The sequence below is a fragment of the Antedon mediterranea genome, chromosome 9 (assembly GCF_964355755.1).
Source record: "Antedon mediterranea chromosome 9, ecAntMedi1.1, whole genome shotgun sequence".
In the NCBI taxonomy this organism is placed as follows: Eukaryota; Metazoa; Echinodermata; class Crinoidea; order Comatulida; family Antedonidae; genus Antedon; species Antedon mediterranea.
Window position 1 is genome coordinate 24,101,791 of NC_092678.1, and position 14,394 is coordinate 24,116,184.

At 31.9% G+C, this 14,394-nt stretch overlaps 1 protein-coding gene across 1 annotated transcript; it reads right to left on the bottom strand.

Moving 5' to 3' along the window:
• Positions 1-2,721: 2,721 nt before the first annotated feature.
• LOC140059018 (uncharacterized) lies at positions 2,722-8,211 on the bottom strand. Its single transcript, XM_072104830.1, has 10 exons — positions 8,159-8,211; positions 7,842-7,884; positions 7,524-7,668; positions 7,101-7,263; positions 6,475-6,610; positions 5,534-6,183; positions 5,252-5,327; positions 4,828-4,894; positions 4,144-4,229; positions 2,722-4,021 (listed from the first exon to the last, which is right to left on the bottom strand). Exons 1-10 carry the CDS (start codon positions 8,179-8,181, stop codon positions 3,017-3,019), a joined length of 2,394 nt encoding a protein of 797 aa, XP_071960931.1. The 5' UTR covers positions 8,182-8,211; the 3' UTR covers positions 2,722-3,016.
• Between the last annotated feature and the right edge of the window lie 6,183 nt (positions 8,212-14,394).

Here is a 14,394-nt window from a genome sequence, read left to right on the forward strand (position 1 = left end):
AAAGTGTTTCTTGTCAAATTAGTTGAGAGATAATAACCACACATCTTTCAGGTGACTTAAAAGGGAAGATATTTTATGTAATGTAATTTATTGTTGTTTGCTATTTGTTTTTTAAATATTTTTATATAGTTTATTTTATATCATTGTTGTTACTTTGGGAGTACGGAACCTGAACTCTTGTTATAGTGATTAGGTTCACTTTTAGGTTCCTGCCTACTCCCTTAGTTTCTGTGTTTTGTTTTTTGTAACTGGTTTTTGGCAATAAATAATAATAATAATAATAATAATTAAACAAAAGGCAGTTGACGACCATTATCATACAACTCTTATTTCTTTAATCAACTGATACATTTGAATTAAATAATTCGACTAAGCTAACAACCAATCGTGTATTGATCGTTACGACTATTCTTATTATCTTTATGCACTACAAAAAAAAATGCACAAAATCTAATTTGGAAGTAATCAATTGATGTTTTTTTTCTCAAACTAAAACCATCAAATTACATCAAGTTTTTTTCGAATTTCTTGGGGGTTTTTTTCCGTGTAAATACGTTTTTAAAAAATTGATAAAGATGCGTTATATAATAGTGATGAGCTTGATTGCATATTTTGTTTACATTTCTTGGGCGGAGTAAATATTATTCATTATATTGTATTTTCTGACAACAAGTTTCGTCCATATTTCTTCGAACTAAATTTAAATGAGATTCCTCTCAATTGTCTGATACTCTACTCTCTCGTCATAATATTTTGATGGTCAAGTTTATCTTTTAATCTTTTAATTGTTCTATTAAAATACCCGTATGATTGTCGTCCTATAAGTCTTGACCATCCAGTAAGTCTTGACCGTTCAGCTTTTGAGTTTGTACATAACCAGGTGTGCATTACATGTGCCACAATGGACACCTCCTGTAGTGGTACATTACTAATGGTAACAGTTTGTTTAGTGAAGTCTGTGGAGTTCCTGAGTTTGATCTTTCGTAACTTTCGACGTTAAAACAATATTTACCTAGAATTTCCATTGTAAATGTACAGTTATCGGTATTTCCTGCTGTGTCCGTTGCTGTAAAAACAACAGTATGGACGCCAACTCCGAGATCAACATTGGGATCAGGAGAGATGGTTACAACCTCCCGTGAGTTGTCAACTGCAGTTACATTGTCACTAAGATCAAAGTGTCGTGTGGGCTCATCTTGTAAAAACACCTGGATGTCACCGGGGCAATTCAATACAGGAGCCTCATTATCTATTAATGTAAAATTTAATTAATAAAAATAACGTTAGGAATTTTATAGCACCTTTCCAAAAATAAAAGAGCTGTAATATCAGAATGTTAAACTCATGTTTATACTATGAATCATTGCTGCTTCGGTATAGATATCAATCAATCAATCTCACTACGTTGGTCGGTCGGACGGTTGGTCGGTAAACACTAACTTGAGCACGCGACCATGTATATGGCCCTGTTTTTATTGAAATTTGTATACAAATTGAACATTTTATTATAGTGTACATTTCAAGGAAAAGGAATGGAATCCGATAAAAGTTTACAGAAAATGACAAAAAGGTACTACGAGTAAAGAAAATACACGAAAGAAAAAGAAATAACATTCATTATCCACAATTGTACATTACTAACCTTCCACGTTTATTTCAATTATACATGAGCCGCTGTTTAGAGACGGGCCAATTACTATGAACATTTCTTCGCTTCGACCAATCGGATAATCTATTATGTGTCCTGGAATGATTGTTATTATATTATTTGCTTGTATAAATGACCGAATATCAACCGTTCCCTCATCGCTTCCAGGATTTGTATAAACATAAACGACAGGATCACAAACAAGAACTGGCGGTGTTGTATCCAAGGAGTGTGTTAGCATCACCATGCAAATTTTAAAGAACAAGAAGATTAATGGTTGCAAAAACGCACACATAAATAAAACATTGAGTAAGTTCTAAATACTGAAATACTAGATATACTGCACGAAGCGCAGTGGCGGATCTAGGATTTTGAAATTTAAAAAATGGTGAAATGAAGGGCTCATCTTAATCTTATTTTTTGCATTAAAATTTGCGACAATTAATAATGGGGGGCGTTAAATATTAAGTAAAAGTAGTATAAAACACTATGGTTATATTACAAAGTTCTCAATTCATCTTCAAAACCATGAAAATGTAGAAGCGTAGAGCTTAAAAGAAATCTGAAGTAGTTTAATGCGCAGAATTTAAGACAATTAAAAAACAAAATTGTAAACCAGCTGGATGAACAATATCATTGTCACGTACTTTTTGTTTTAGAATGGCAGTTATTTACCATCTATACCTAGACCCGAATAAAACAAACAAAAAATAATACTTACCCCAACTGTAAGCTAAATAATAAGTAAAAAGGTAAAATAAAACACTGTGTAATAAAGTCCTCGATTTCATAACTTAGAGAAGAAGAGTTTAAAGATACTGCACACAACACGTAATGCACACACTAATCATATATACACTGGACCCTCTGCGAGAACAGTCTTACACTGAAGAGGCTATCCAGTAAAGATAAATAAAAAAATGCTTGATCCGAGGATTATCAACTGACCAAACAGGTTTTTTGTCAAATTAGTTAAGAGATAATAATCACACATCTTTCAGATAAATTTAAAAGGGAAGACATTGAATGTAATTAATTTAAAGAAGTAAAGTGACGTTGTCATACAATTTTTATTTCTTATTATAATCAACTAAGTAGATTACTTGAATTATACAATATGTTCAATCTAAATAATTCGACTAAACTAACAACAACTAATTATGTTATTAAACTCAATAGAGAATATCTCCATCCACTTGGAATTAAATTCAAACCAATTTTAAGTAAAGTAATCAATTTTTTTCTCAAATTAAACCACCAAATTAAGTTGTTACAAATTTCTGTTTTCGCTGTAAATAGGTTAAAAGTATAAAGTTTGCTAAAGATACATTATAGTGATCAGTTTTATAGTGTGTTATTTACCATATTTTATTTGTTTAAATTTCTTGGACGAAGAGAATATCTTATTCTTTCATTACATTGTATTTTCTGACAAATGTTGTCGTCCATATTGCTACCAACTAAAACTAAATTAGATTCTTTTAGATTTTCTAACACTTCACTCTCATTAGTCATAATATTTTGGTGGTCACGTTTATTGACATCTTTTAATTGACTTAATTTTTCTATCGAAATGTCCGTATGATTGTCATCTTGATTTTCTTGACCGTCAAGTGTTTGCAGCTTTTGAGTGTGTTCTAAACCAGGTGTACATAGGCATTTACATGTGCCACAATGGACACCTGTAGTCTGAGTGGTACAATCACGTGACGTTCTACTAACTTTAACAGTTTGTTTAGTAAAGTCATTTAATGCATTCTGTGGAGTTCCTGATGATTTCAAGATTTTGTTTGTTTCTTGCAAATGTGTAGTCTGAATAAGATTAGATTTAACCTGAATAAGGTTAGATTTAACCTGAATAAGATTAGATTTAGTCTGATTAACAATAGGTGTAGTCTGAATAAGATTAGGTGTAGTCTGTGTAACATTAGGTGTAGTCTGTGTAACATTAGGTGTAGTCTGTGTAACATTAGGTGTAGTCTGTGTAACATTAGGTGTAGTCTGAATAAGATTAGGTGTAGTCTGTGTAACATTAGGTGTAGTCTGTGTAACATTAGGTGTAGTCTGTGTAACATTAGGTGTAGTCTGTGTAACATTAGGTGTAGTCTGTGTAACATTAGGTGTAGTCTGTGTAACATTAGGTGTAGTCTGAATAAGATTAGGTGTAGTCTGTGTAACATTAGGTGTAGTCTGTGTAACATTAGGTGTAGTCTGTGTAACATTAAGTGTAGTCTGAATAAGATGAGTTTCGCTAAGCTGAGGTCCTGTATCTTCAGTAGAATTGTGACCCTTAACAATCTTAGGTTCTGCTGTGATCCTGCTGCTGCTGACGTCAGTTTCATCTTTAGCTAGTTTATTATTTACATATTGTTCCTAAAATATAAACAAATATTAGAAAAAAGTTTTAAGAATTCCAAAGAAATGTTTTTATTTCAAATCTGCCCCAAAATTATTCCTAAGATTTCCTAATACAAGGGCTGATTGAGTGTTCTTACCGGTGATGGACTGTTGTTGACTGAAAAACATTCATGGTAATAACCATGTGATGATTGAGTGTTGGATAGATTTGAGAAAACTTGATCTATTTGATAAAATAAAACAATAATAAGGAACATACCTATAATTAGATAATATGAGACAATTAATTGGAAAGGAGAAAGTTTAGTAAATTTAAAAGTGTTGACATTATTCATCAGTCATAGTGGGCAATAGATACGCTTTAATGTTAACTTATCCATAAACAAATCCCAGAATGCATTTAGTACTAACATTTCATGCTAATCATGTGATCTGAACTTCTAGTTACAATTGGGTGATATAATCATGTGATTTGAGCTTCTAGTTACAATTGGGTGATATAATCATGTGATCTGAACCTATAGTCACAATTGGGTGGTAGAAGTGGTGATCACTGCTGCAGAATCTAAACCATGGACCTATACAAATTATCTAATGTATAGGTCCATCCTAAACCATGCCATAAACAATCTTCCCAATTCTATTTGAGATTCACCTTTAATCAGTGTTTTTTAAAACACGCCTTTTTAATTCAATCTAATATATAATACAATCTCCTTTTTTTTTATTTATTAGCGCTTTGGGTTTTAGCGTTTAAAAAGATTTTTATAATTATGACAAGCTCTAACATTAACAATTTTGGTATACTGAAAGTTTCATACCTAATGCTGTATCATCTATCTGTTGTGTTGCAATTGTACTCATTATTTCTTCATCTAGCGATAAAACCTGAAATTAGATAACCATTAGGTATTTTGCATTTGTCATTTAAAAAATAGAGTTAATTAAGCATTACATAAGACTAATCTGTGTGCAGCATTTTATTATAATTGGTGACTTGTTGTGACTAAATTAGACAAAAAAAAAAGAAACTAATAAGGCATAAAGCAGAGAAGAGTAAAAGTAATTGTAATTTCATTTTTCCTCGGTATAAGCTATAATTAACTGTCAATCATCTTCCTATTATGCTAGTTGCAAATAAAGCATATGACAAGTAAGTTACCCTGACTCAGATAAGCATAATGAACTGCGTTAGTCTGACCCAGATATTCTTATGTCATCTTAACATTTTAATAACAATTGTACCTGCTGCATTAATTCCTCAGACATACTGTTCATTTTCAACTTGTTTGTATCCAACTCAACGTCACATATCTGATGCCTGTAGAAAGTAAACAAAATTCATATTTATTATGTGTGCATATTCAGCAGGTACCTTAGGATTACTTCCATCCTAAAAAAAAACATATTTAACATTGCAAACACCACCTGTGATGTCATCAAGTCTTGGTTATGACTTGATCATCGTCACAAAATAAAAATTCTCACTTTATATCAAGCTTTCTATATCTTTTTTACATTACTTACCTTTCACAGAATGTATTGTCCTGAGAAGAATCAAATATAAAATTTCTCCAATCAGAACTTCTACCAGAAGTTTGGCATTTTGAAGATTCCACACAACTAGACTGCAATTGTACTCTGTGCTTCGGTGGTGATTTTAGTTGCTTACTTAACCGCATATCAGAGGGATAGAAGCTTTCTGTGTTGTAAGCATCTGTATACTGATTGGTCCGTTCTAAGTCTCCCATACCATATGGGTCTGGTGAGGTTGGTACATAATGTTGGTACCTACTAGGGTGAGGTGCTTGGCTATGATTCTCATAAATTGAACCAACTTGGTTCTTAGTTTGATTTAGTATCATACTTAAGTTTGATTCACACTTGTGGTTATGCTCATCATCTACAAAGGATTTTTGCTGTGATGTTAAAATGTTGTTGAATTTCTGTTTCTTCAAAAAGGAATCATAACCTACTGAAGCATCAAACTTAACGTGTGGTGATGTCACATCAAACTTATCCCGCATTGGTGACGTCACATCAAACTTATCCTGCATTGGTGACAAGGTTGAATATGGTGTTGACGTACAATAGATATCATTTTTTGTAAATGGTTTCAAAACAGACGATTGTTTTTTTGCGCTGTTGGACATTATACTTTCAGAAATATATTGCTCCTGATCAAAGAAGAAGAAAATGATGTGAAAGCATTGCAGTGTGTAGAAGTAATGTACAGAATTGAGTTCTGATTCATTTTTATACCCGCTGCTATATATACAGTGGCTTAACGGCTATGAGCGCTCATTTGCTAAACCCAGGAGCCCAAGAGCTTACAGGGGTCCAGAGAAAAAAACCGCCATTGATATACACCCGCCTCTAGCGGTAGGGTTCCTAAACCAGGGGCCCTATGAATAATAGTGAAGTAACAGCTTAGATCAATTTTGTATACTGTCTATCATAATGTTTACCATGGGTTTATGCATATTTTCCTTATTTCTACCATCTTCAAAAACTGGTTGAATTCTAGGTTTCTGGTCACAGGATTGTATTGAGTGTCTGTGGCCTGAAATACTGGTAGCACATGCATGGTATGGATGAGAAAATCTAATGCAAAAGAATATATAGTTCACTATTGTATTACAGTAGGTATCAAACATTAGAAGTCCAAAATAGGCTGTGTCCAAACTTGAATTGATCACAATATTATACAGTAAATCAGATTTTTAGAAATACCATTTTATATATACTTATGTATATACTTAAGTATATACTTATGCATATACTTATGTATATACTTATGTATATACTTATGTATATACTTATGTATATACTTATGTATATACTTATGTATATACTATGTATATACTATGTATATACTTATGTATATACTACACTGTATTGTAAACATTATTATAGGCATTGTTACATTTTATTTACTATAACTTTGAGTATTCTAAATTCAAGAATATAATGAGAAAAAAAAGAGAGTAGTATGTTAATATGTATTTGTAATAATTATGAAGAATGAGTAAATTATATAGTAAATCAGATTAATAGATACAAAAGAAAATAAAAACATTTCTTGCAAGCCTACCTTGAAACATCATGTTGGTCGTTGAGGTCTAGCTTAGAGGGCGTTTCAATAGGAGACATTGGTAGTTCCATGTTTCTTTTTCTTTTACGATAATTTTGAAAAGGATCAAATACTTTTTCTAAATCTACATGGTTAACCTTCTTGATTCCTTGCATTCGTTTTGCTGCAAAAAAATAAAAAATTAATAATAAAAGTTATTGGGTGAGGTGGGGTGGGTTGTGATCCAGGGTTTTTTAAATGGGGAAGCAATACTATACAATTATTCTTCAAAGTAAGTAGTGCATGATTATATTTATCTATCAAAAGGGAGGAGATGCCCCCTGATAAGACACTTATGGTTTTCATTGAAATGTTGCTTTACAGTACATATAAATGTAATATAGTATATTTATTTTCATCATTTTTTTAGCTGTAGTATGGTACCTTGTTTTGTCTTATGGATGTGGTTACAAGTATTGATAGACAGTAGATCCTGACTACCACCAGCTGAATGTGACGACTTGCTTGAGGAAGAAGCATCAAATACTCGGTTTAACTTGTTCATATATCGCTTCTTTTCAAAATATTCCTAAGAAAAAAAATGAATATGCTGTGAAAATAACAATACATTACAATAGGCCTAATGAGTAATAATAATAGTAATAATGCATAGGCCTAGGCCTAGCCTAGGCCTAAAAAAATAAAAAGCTGTTTTGTATGTAGAACAAGATTAAGAATGTATTGTATTTCTCCCTTATTTACCTGTTGTATTCTCTTTTCCTCTTTTGTACTTCTTACACGCTTCCTACAGTATAATAAAATACATTTATCATCAAATCATTAATCTTAGATTAAACATTAAGGCCTACAGGGGCCTAGGCAGGCCCCGGCCTACACTATCCTACTGCTCTACGCTACCGCGGGCCGGGATAGATAGCTAGGCCCTAGGCCTAGCCTATATGCCTAGATTTCCGCCCGGTAGTGTACATCATTACATTACTTTAGTAGGCCCTTTAGTCTAGTCCACCAATACATAGGCCTACATGAAATCACTAAGACGCATGTTATAGTCATCCTACCTTATTCCACCCACCCAATTCATATTCTACGGTGCAAAATTGTAATAATAAGCCTAAATTTGTAAATTAAAGAGAGAGACGCGTCGATAAAGGGTCGATCTATCGCAGATCGACTGCTGACACTACAAACTTTCCTCCAATCCGATACTAGCATCTTGGAAAAAAAGATTGCCAGAATTAGTGTTCGCCAGGAGAGAGCAAAAGTACACACATTATTTGCTTAAAAATTAGCATTATCAAAATAAAATATAAATATATATTCATATATACACGAAATTATGTATTTCAGAATTACCTAAGCATTTTGTAGTGTTTTTATTTTGTGTTACTTTTATTGTCCATACCAAAATGTATTCAATATTTTGTTAGCTTAGGGACTCTGAACCGGACTAAAATATTTATTCTGGATTGTACCATTAGAGAGGGCGCTATACCATTTAAAGGCTGCCTCAGCAGTATGATAGCGTACAGTTATTGTACGTACATGTCTACAGGGTTTGTTTTTTTTCACGGTAAAATTATTTAATGCATATAAATGGCAGTTACCATGATTTATTTGAACATTGTTAGCCTATAATATATAATGTAACTGTAAATAATAATAAAAACAAATCAAATCGGTTATATAAGACTTATTATTCGTCCTAACCGATCTTCAAAATGGACTCGGATTCAATGTCTTTAATAAAAGTCGATATTCCTGTTTCTTAAAATTGAATACAGGTGTTGTACACAGGGATATTAAATTCTTTCTGCTGTAACGCCATTTTATTCTGTGGAATTCTATACCCGAATCAGTAGGTTCTGCAAAGTATACAGTCCTAGGGTCAAACAAGAATTGTCAGATAACTATACGGATCACGTCACCCTATGCAAGTTTAATTTAATATGTTTGCCAGACACTGGTGGTAGGAGTATAGAAGCGCAATAATTACTTATAAACGGTAGGTACATACCACATGATCATCTCGCACGTGACATCGGTTCAAGATTAGGGTTAAAAAAATGTGGGTTTATGTATTATGTATTTCAAATGATATGTGTCAGTATAAATTGTCAATTAAAATAAATCATTATAAAGGCAGAAAGCGTTATAAACATCAATCTGTATCATTAAATATTTATTTTGTTACAAAAAATAATAACAAAAAATAACCAATAGTTAGAATAGATTATACACACTCTAAATTTAGTAAATAAATACAAAAATATCGTGAAATTAATTTTCTCTGTGTACACTATCCAATTTGACAAACAAGTGTTATGTGCCCAATTATGGCAGTGATATGCCTAAATATGGTAGTGATAGGATGTCATCATGTCCATATATCGCCACATCACATTTTTTGTCACATAGGTTTGATAGTGTAGACAGAGAGCTTTATACATTGTGTGAATGTTTGTCATTTGGAATTGTGTCTCGTTAGATAGGGAAGGAAATTATGATAAAATGATTGCATTTATAGAATTCAAACGTAAAATTCTACCCTAACGGTCTAATCTCATATTCAAATAATAACGTACCATATACAAATATGATCTAATTCAAATTAATTCTCAGAGAAATAGTTAATTCATAATATAATACAAGCATGCCTGTAATATTGTATATTTTAAAATTAAGAATTCTGTTTTTTGTTAAAATATAATATTCATACAATCTTGTTAGAGTAACCTATTAATGGTAGAAGGTTAATTCCAACCACACTGATAAAGTTGTGCTTAGTGTCCCATAATTATTATTAAAGCTTGGAGTGTGTTCCTGTTGCTTTGTATTTGTAAAAAGTAGGCCTATTTATTTTGGGCAGTGAAGGCCTAGTTTTGCAGTTTATCCATTCAGCAAATTAGTATATTAATAAGAATCTTCTTTAAATTTCAGTAAATTAATCTTATGAAATAAAAATTTACTATAAAACAATAGGATTGATTACGAATTATTCGTCGGTCTTCTTATTAACTTGGGAATAATTTTACTCAAAATAATACCGCCACCTATCGTATTCAATAGTTTAGACACCCTAAGCTAATAGAAGAAGTAATTTTGATAACTTGTTTGTCCAGGCGTTTTGAGGTCCTTACAAATAATAACAACATAATATTCTATTGCATGATCCTGGCAACCTTACTACATGTGTTGCGCCCTCTACAATATTACAAGTTCTTAAAAACTTCCGGGGCGGAGCTTAGTACCAGACACGTGTTTCTGAATTACCAATCGTTGTTATGAAGAAGTTCAGAATGCGCGGGGGCAACAGTAATAATTGAGTAACCAATCAACGAGTCACAGCAACGAGGATGACGACGAATTAGCCAATCACAGTTAGAATAAGTTCATCAACAAATTTGCATATTTAGTTTTCGTCCCGCCACCAACTTACGTTGCCATTTCGTAAGTTGACGGCGGCGAAGAAACATCTCGAAGAAGAAGAAGAAAAAGAAGATGAAGAGACAGGTAGAGTAGGCCGAGAGTAGGTAAGTATTTTATTGGTTTGAAAATACCTTTATTCAAAATATCTTCGAGTTCACGATTATCATATCGACTTCTAGTATGCCCTAGCTAATCATTTTGTTATTTAGCTTATTTAATGTCACATTTTTATACCGAAAATATTGATTTTATGAACTACCTTTTCACCGCCTCACCACACACACACACACCGTCGACTCATCATATAAAGTTTTAATTGAGGCTACTTAATTCTGCCTACTAAATTACCAATTTTCAATTTCAACACATTGATTATTAGCAACTACAACACTGATTTCATCAATACAGTTCATTTTATCAATTGTTAGCGAATGAAACTGAGCCTATTTATTTTCATAGGTTTTCTGAAAAGTAAATCACCGCGAAGAACATTATCGTCTGCCTAGCGCGTTCACTGGTTCCTGGTAACTGTGACGTACTGCCAGGTGTTAGCGCGTACGTTGTCTGATTTTCTACTCGGCCCAATCTACTCGCGGGAACAGAACTTCTTGGTGGTAGAGACTGTTCTCGAACGAAGAATATTTATACGTCGAAACTTATTGTTGAATTTAATAGATTAAAGCACATGTTACAATAATTTAATTATTACGAATATATTATTTAACATTATTTTTTTTTTATATTAGTTTTTATTTTATTTATTTAATTTCTTTTTTCAACTTTTTTCAACTTTTTTTTTTCAGGTTTTAATTCTAGACCGTTACCTGGTATCATCATTCATGCTGTGCTTCTCCACACTTATGACAGATAAGTAATATTATTTTATACTCTTAAATTTCACAGTAGAAATCCCTATTGGTGTTCATACTTCTTGGTACTTTCGAGATTTTTCTGTTTCTGCATGCACTTCTGCAACCTTTTACGTTTACACAAATAGATGTTTTGTTATGTGCTTTTCTTGTTTATGAATGTTTTGTTAACTGTAAATTAATTAAGAGTATTTTTTCCCTGCACTTTCTTTTATTTTCCAGGTAATTTAGGTTTCTTGGGACATCAGCAAATGCAGACACAGATATGAATGTTACTTGTATACTAACACATCACTTGTTTATATTGTGTTAAACGTAAAAGGTGTCAGAAAGCATGGAAAATGAATTTGGGGAACCTTGAAACAAATAATTAAAATAGAGTAATGCTTAAACTAAGACATATAAATAACAAGTTATTATATAATCATGTTTCATATCTTTTCAGATCTAGTTTTGACATTACAAGGAAAGCAATCAAAGAGCATCAGATGTACAGATGCAATAAGGCTGTTGGAACCAATAAGGTAATAAACATCTTAGTCAATCTAATAGTATAATTTCAATTTTCTTTTTACTTTCTTTTTTTCAGATAGCAGCTATGGAGACAAATGCAAAGTCACAGGTAAGTAAAAATACATGTATTGCATTTTAAATCATGTTTTTTGGGTAAATGTATTTGATATAATGTGTGAGGTGGCATTATATTTTGGTATAGTACATTTTGCCTGCAGGTATGTGTGTAGCTAAGATATATTAAATGTAGCTAAGGGTCTAGAGGTTTAAGTTTCAATGCATTTTAAATTATGGTATTTTTTTGTAAATTTATTTGATATAATGTGTAAGGTGGCATTATTGGTATTTTAAACTTTGCCTGCAGGTGTGTGTAGCTAAGATATATTAACAGTAGCTAAGGGTCTAGAGGTTTAAGTTTCAATGCATTTTAAATCATGGTATTTTTTGTATATGTATTTGATATAATGTGTAAGGTGGCATTATATTTTGGTATTGTACATTTGCAGGTATGTGTGTAGCTAAGTTATATTAAGTGTAGCTAAGGGTCTAGAGCTTTAAGTTTCAATGCATTTTACATTATGGTATTTTTTGTAAATTTATTTGATATAATGTGTAAGGTGGCATTTTTGGTATTGTAAACTTTGTCTGCAGGCAGCTAAGATTTATTAAATGTAGCTAAGGGGGTACAGGTTTAAATTTAAATGCACTTTAAATCATGGTATTTTTTGGTAAACTTATTTGATATAATGTGTAAGGTGGTAGGTAATGGTAAAATATAGTTTTTATTTAGGTAATCTTTTCAGGTCATACTATATGGATGGATAGATGCAAGGATGTTTTTGAAACCAATTACAGGTAAGAAACATCATATTCTATGTAATGGTATAAGTAATTGTCTATTTAGTTACTATTTTCAGATCACACTAAGGATGTACAGGTTCAAGGCATTTGGAACCAATCACAGGTAAGAAACATCATATCCTATGTCATATTATTAAGAGTATAATTCATTTTCTTTATACTTTTTCTTTTCAGATGGCACCTATGGACATACCAATGCTAGGCTGTTGAAGAAAATGAAAGGTAAGACTTATCTTTGTCTATCTAATAGTATAATTCATATTCTTTTTTACTTCTCTTTTCAGGTAGGACCATGGGGAGACCGATGAAAGGATGTTGGAACTAATCACATATAGGGAACATCAGATGTACTCAGATGCAAGACTGTTGGAATCATTCAGGTAAATAAAAAAATAAACATCTTAGCCTATCTAATGGTATAATTAGTTTATTTAAACATTCTCCTTTCATTCATTCTTTTTTATTACTTTTTAGGTCTTTCCGATAAAAGTACATTTTTTCAACCAGTCACCGGTATGCAAATGTACATAGTAAGTTTTCCTTACTATTTAATTTTTCAGATTGCACCTATGAATATACCGATGCAAGGTTGTTTCAAACAATAACAGGTAAGAAACATCATATTCTATGTAATGGTATAATTAATTGTCTATTTAGTTACTCTTTTCAGTTCGCACTAAGGATGTACAGGTTCAAGGCATTTGGAACCAATCACAGGTAAGAAACATCATATCCTATGTTATATTATTAAGAGTATAATTCATTTTCTTTATACTTTTTCTTTTCAGATGGCACCTATGGAAATAGCAATGCAAGGCTGTTGGACAAAATCAGAGGTGAGAAACATCTTAGTCTATCTAATAGTATAATTCATTTTCTTTTTTATTTCTCTTTTCATGTATTACCATGGGGAGACCGATGCAAGGATGTTGGAACTAATCACATATAGGGAACATCAGATGTACTCAGATGCAAGACTGTTGGAATCATTCAGGTAAATAAAAAAATAAACATCTTAGCCTATCTAATGGTATAATTCATTTTCTTTTTAACTTCTATTTTCAGGTAGGGCCATGGGGAGATTGATGCAAGGATGTTGGAACTAATCACATATAGGGAACATCAGATGTACTCAGATGCAAGACTGTTGGAATCATTCAGGTAAATAAAAAAATAAACATCTTAGCCTATCTAATGGTATAATTAGTTTTTTTAACATTCTCCTTTCATTCATTCTTTTTTATTATTTTTCAGGTTTTTCCGATAAAAGTGCATTAATTGTTATTTTTAATTTCAACCAGTCACAGGTATTCAAATGTAGATAGTAAGTTTTGCTTACTATTTAATTTTTCAGATTGCACCTATGGATATACCGATGCAAGGTTGCTGCAACCAATCACAAGTAAGAAACATCATATTCTATGTAATGGTATAATTAATTGTCTACTTAGTTACTCTTTTCAGATAGCACTATGGATGTACAGTTTAAATTGTTTTGGAACCAATCACAGGAAAGAAACATTATAGCATATAAAATAATTTTCCTTTTGATTTCAACTTTATCCTTTCAGATAGCATTGGAGGTACAGATGCAACAAACTTGGTATTATTATACCAGATCTCAC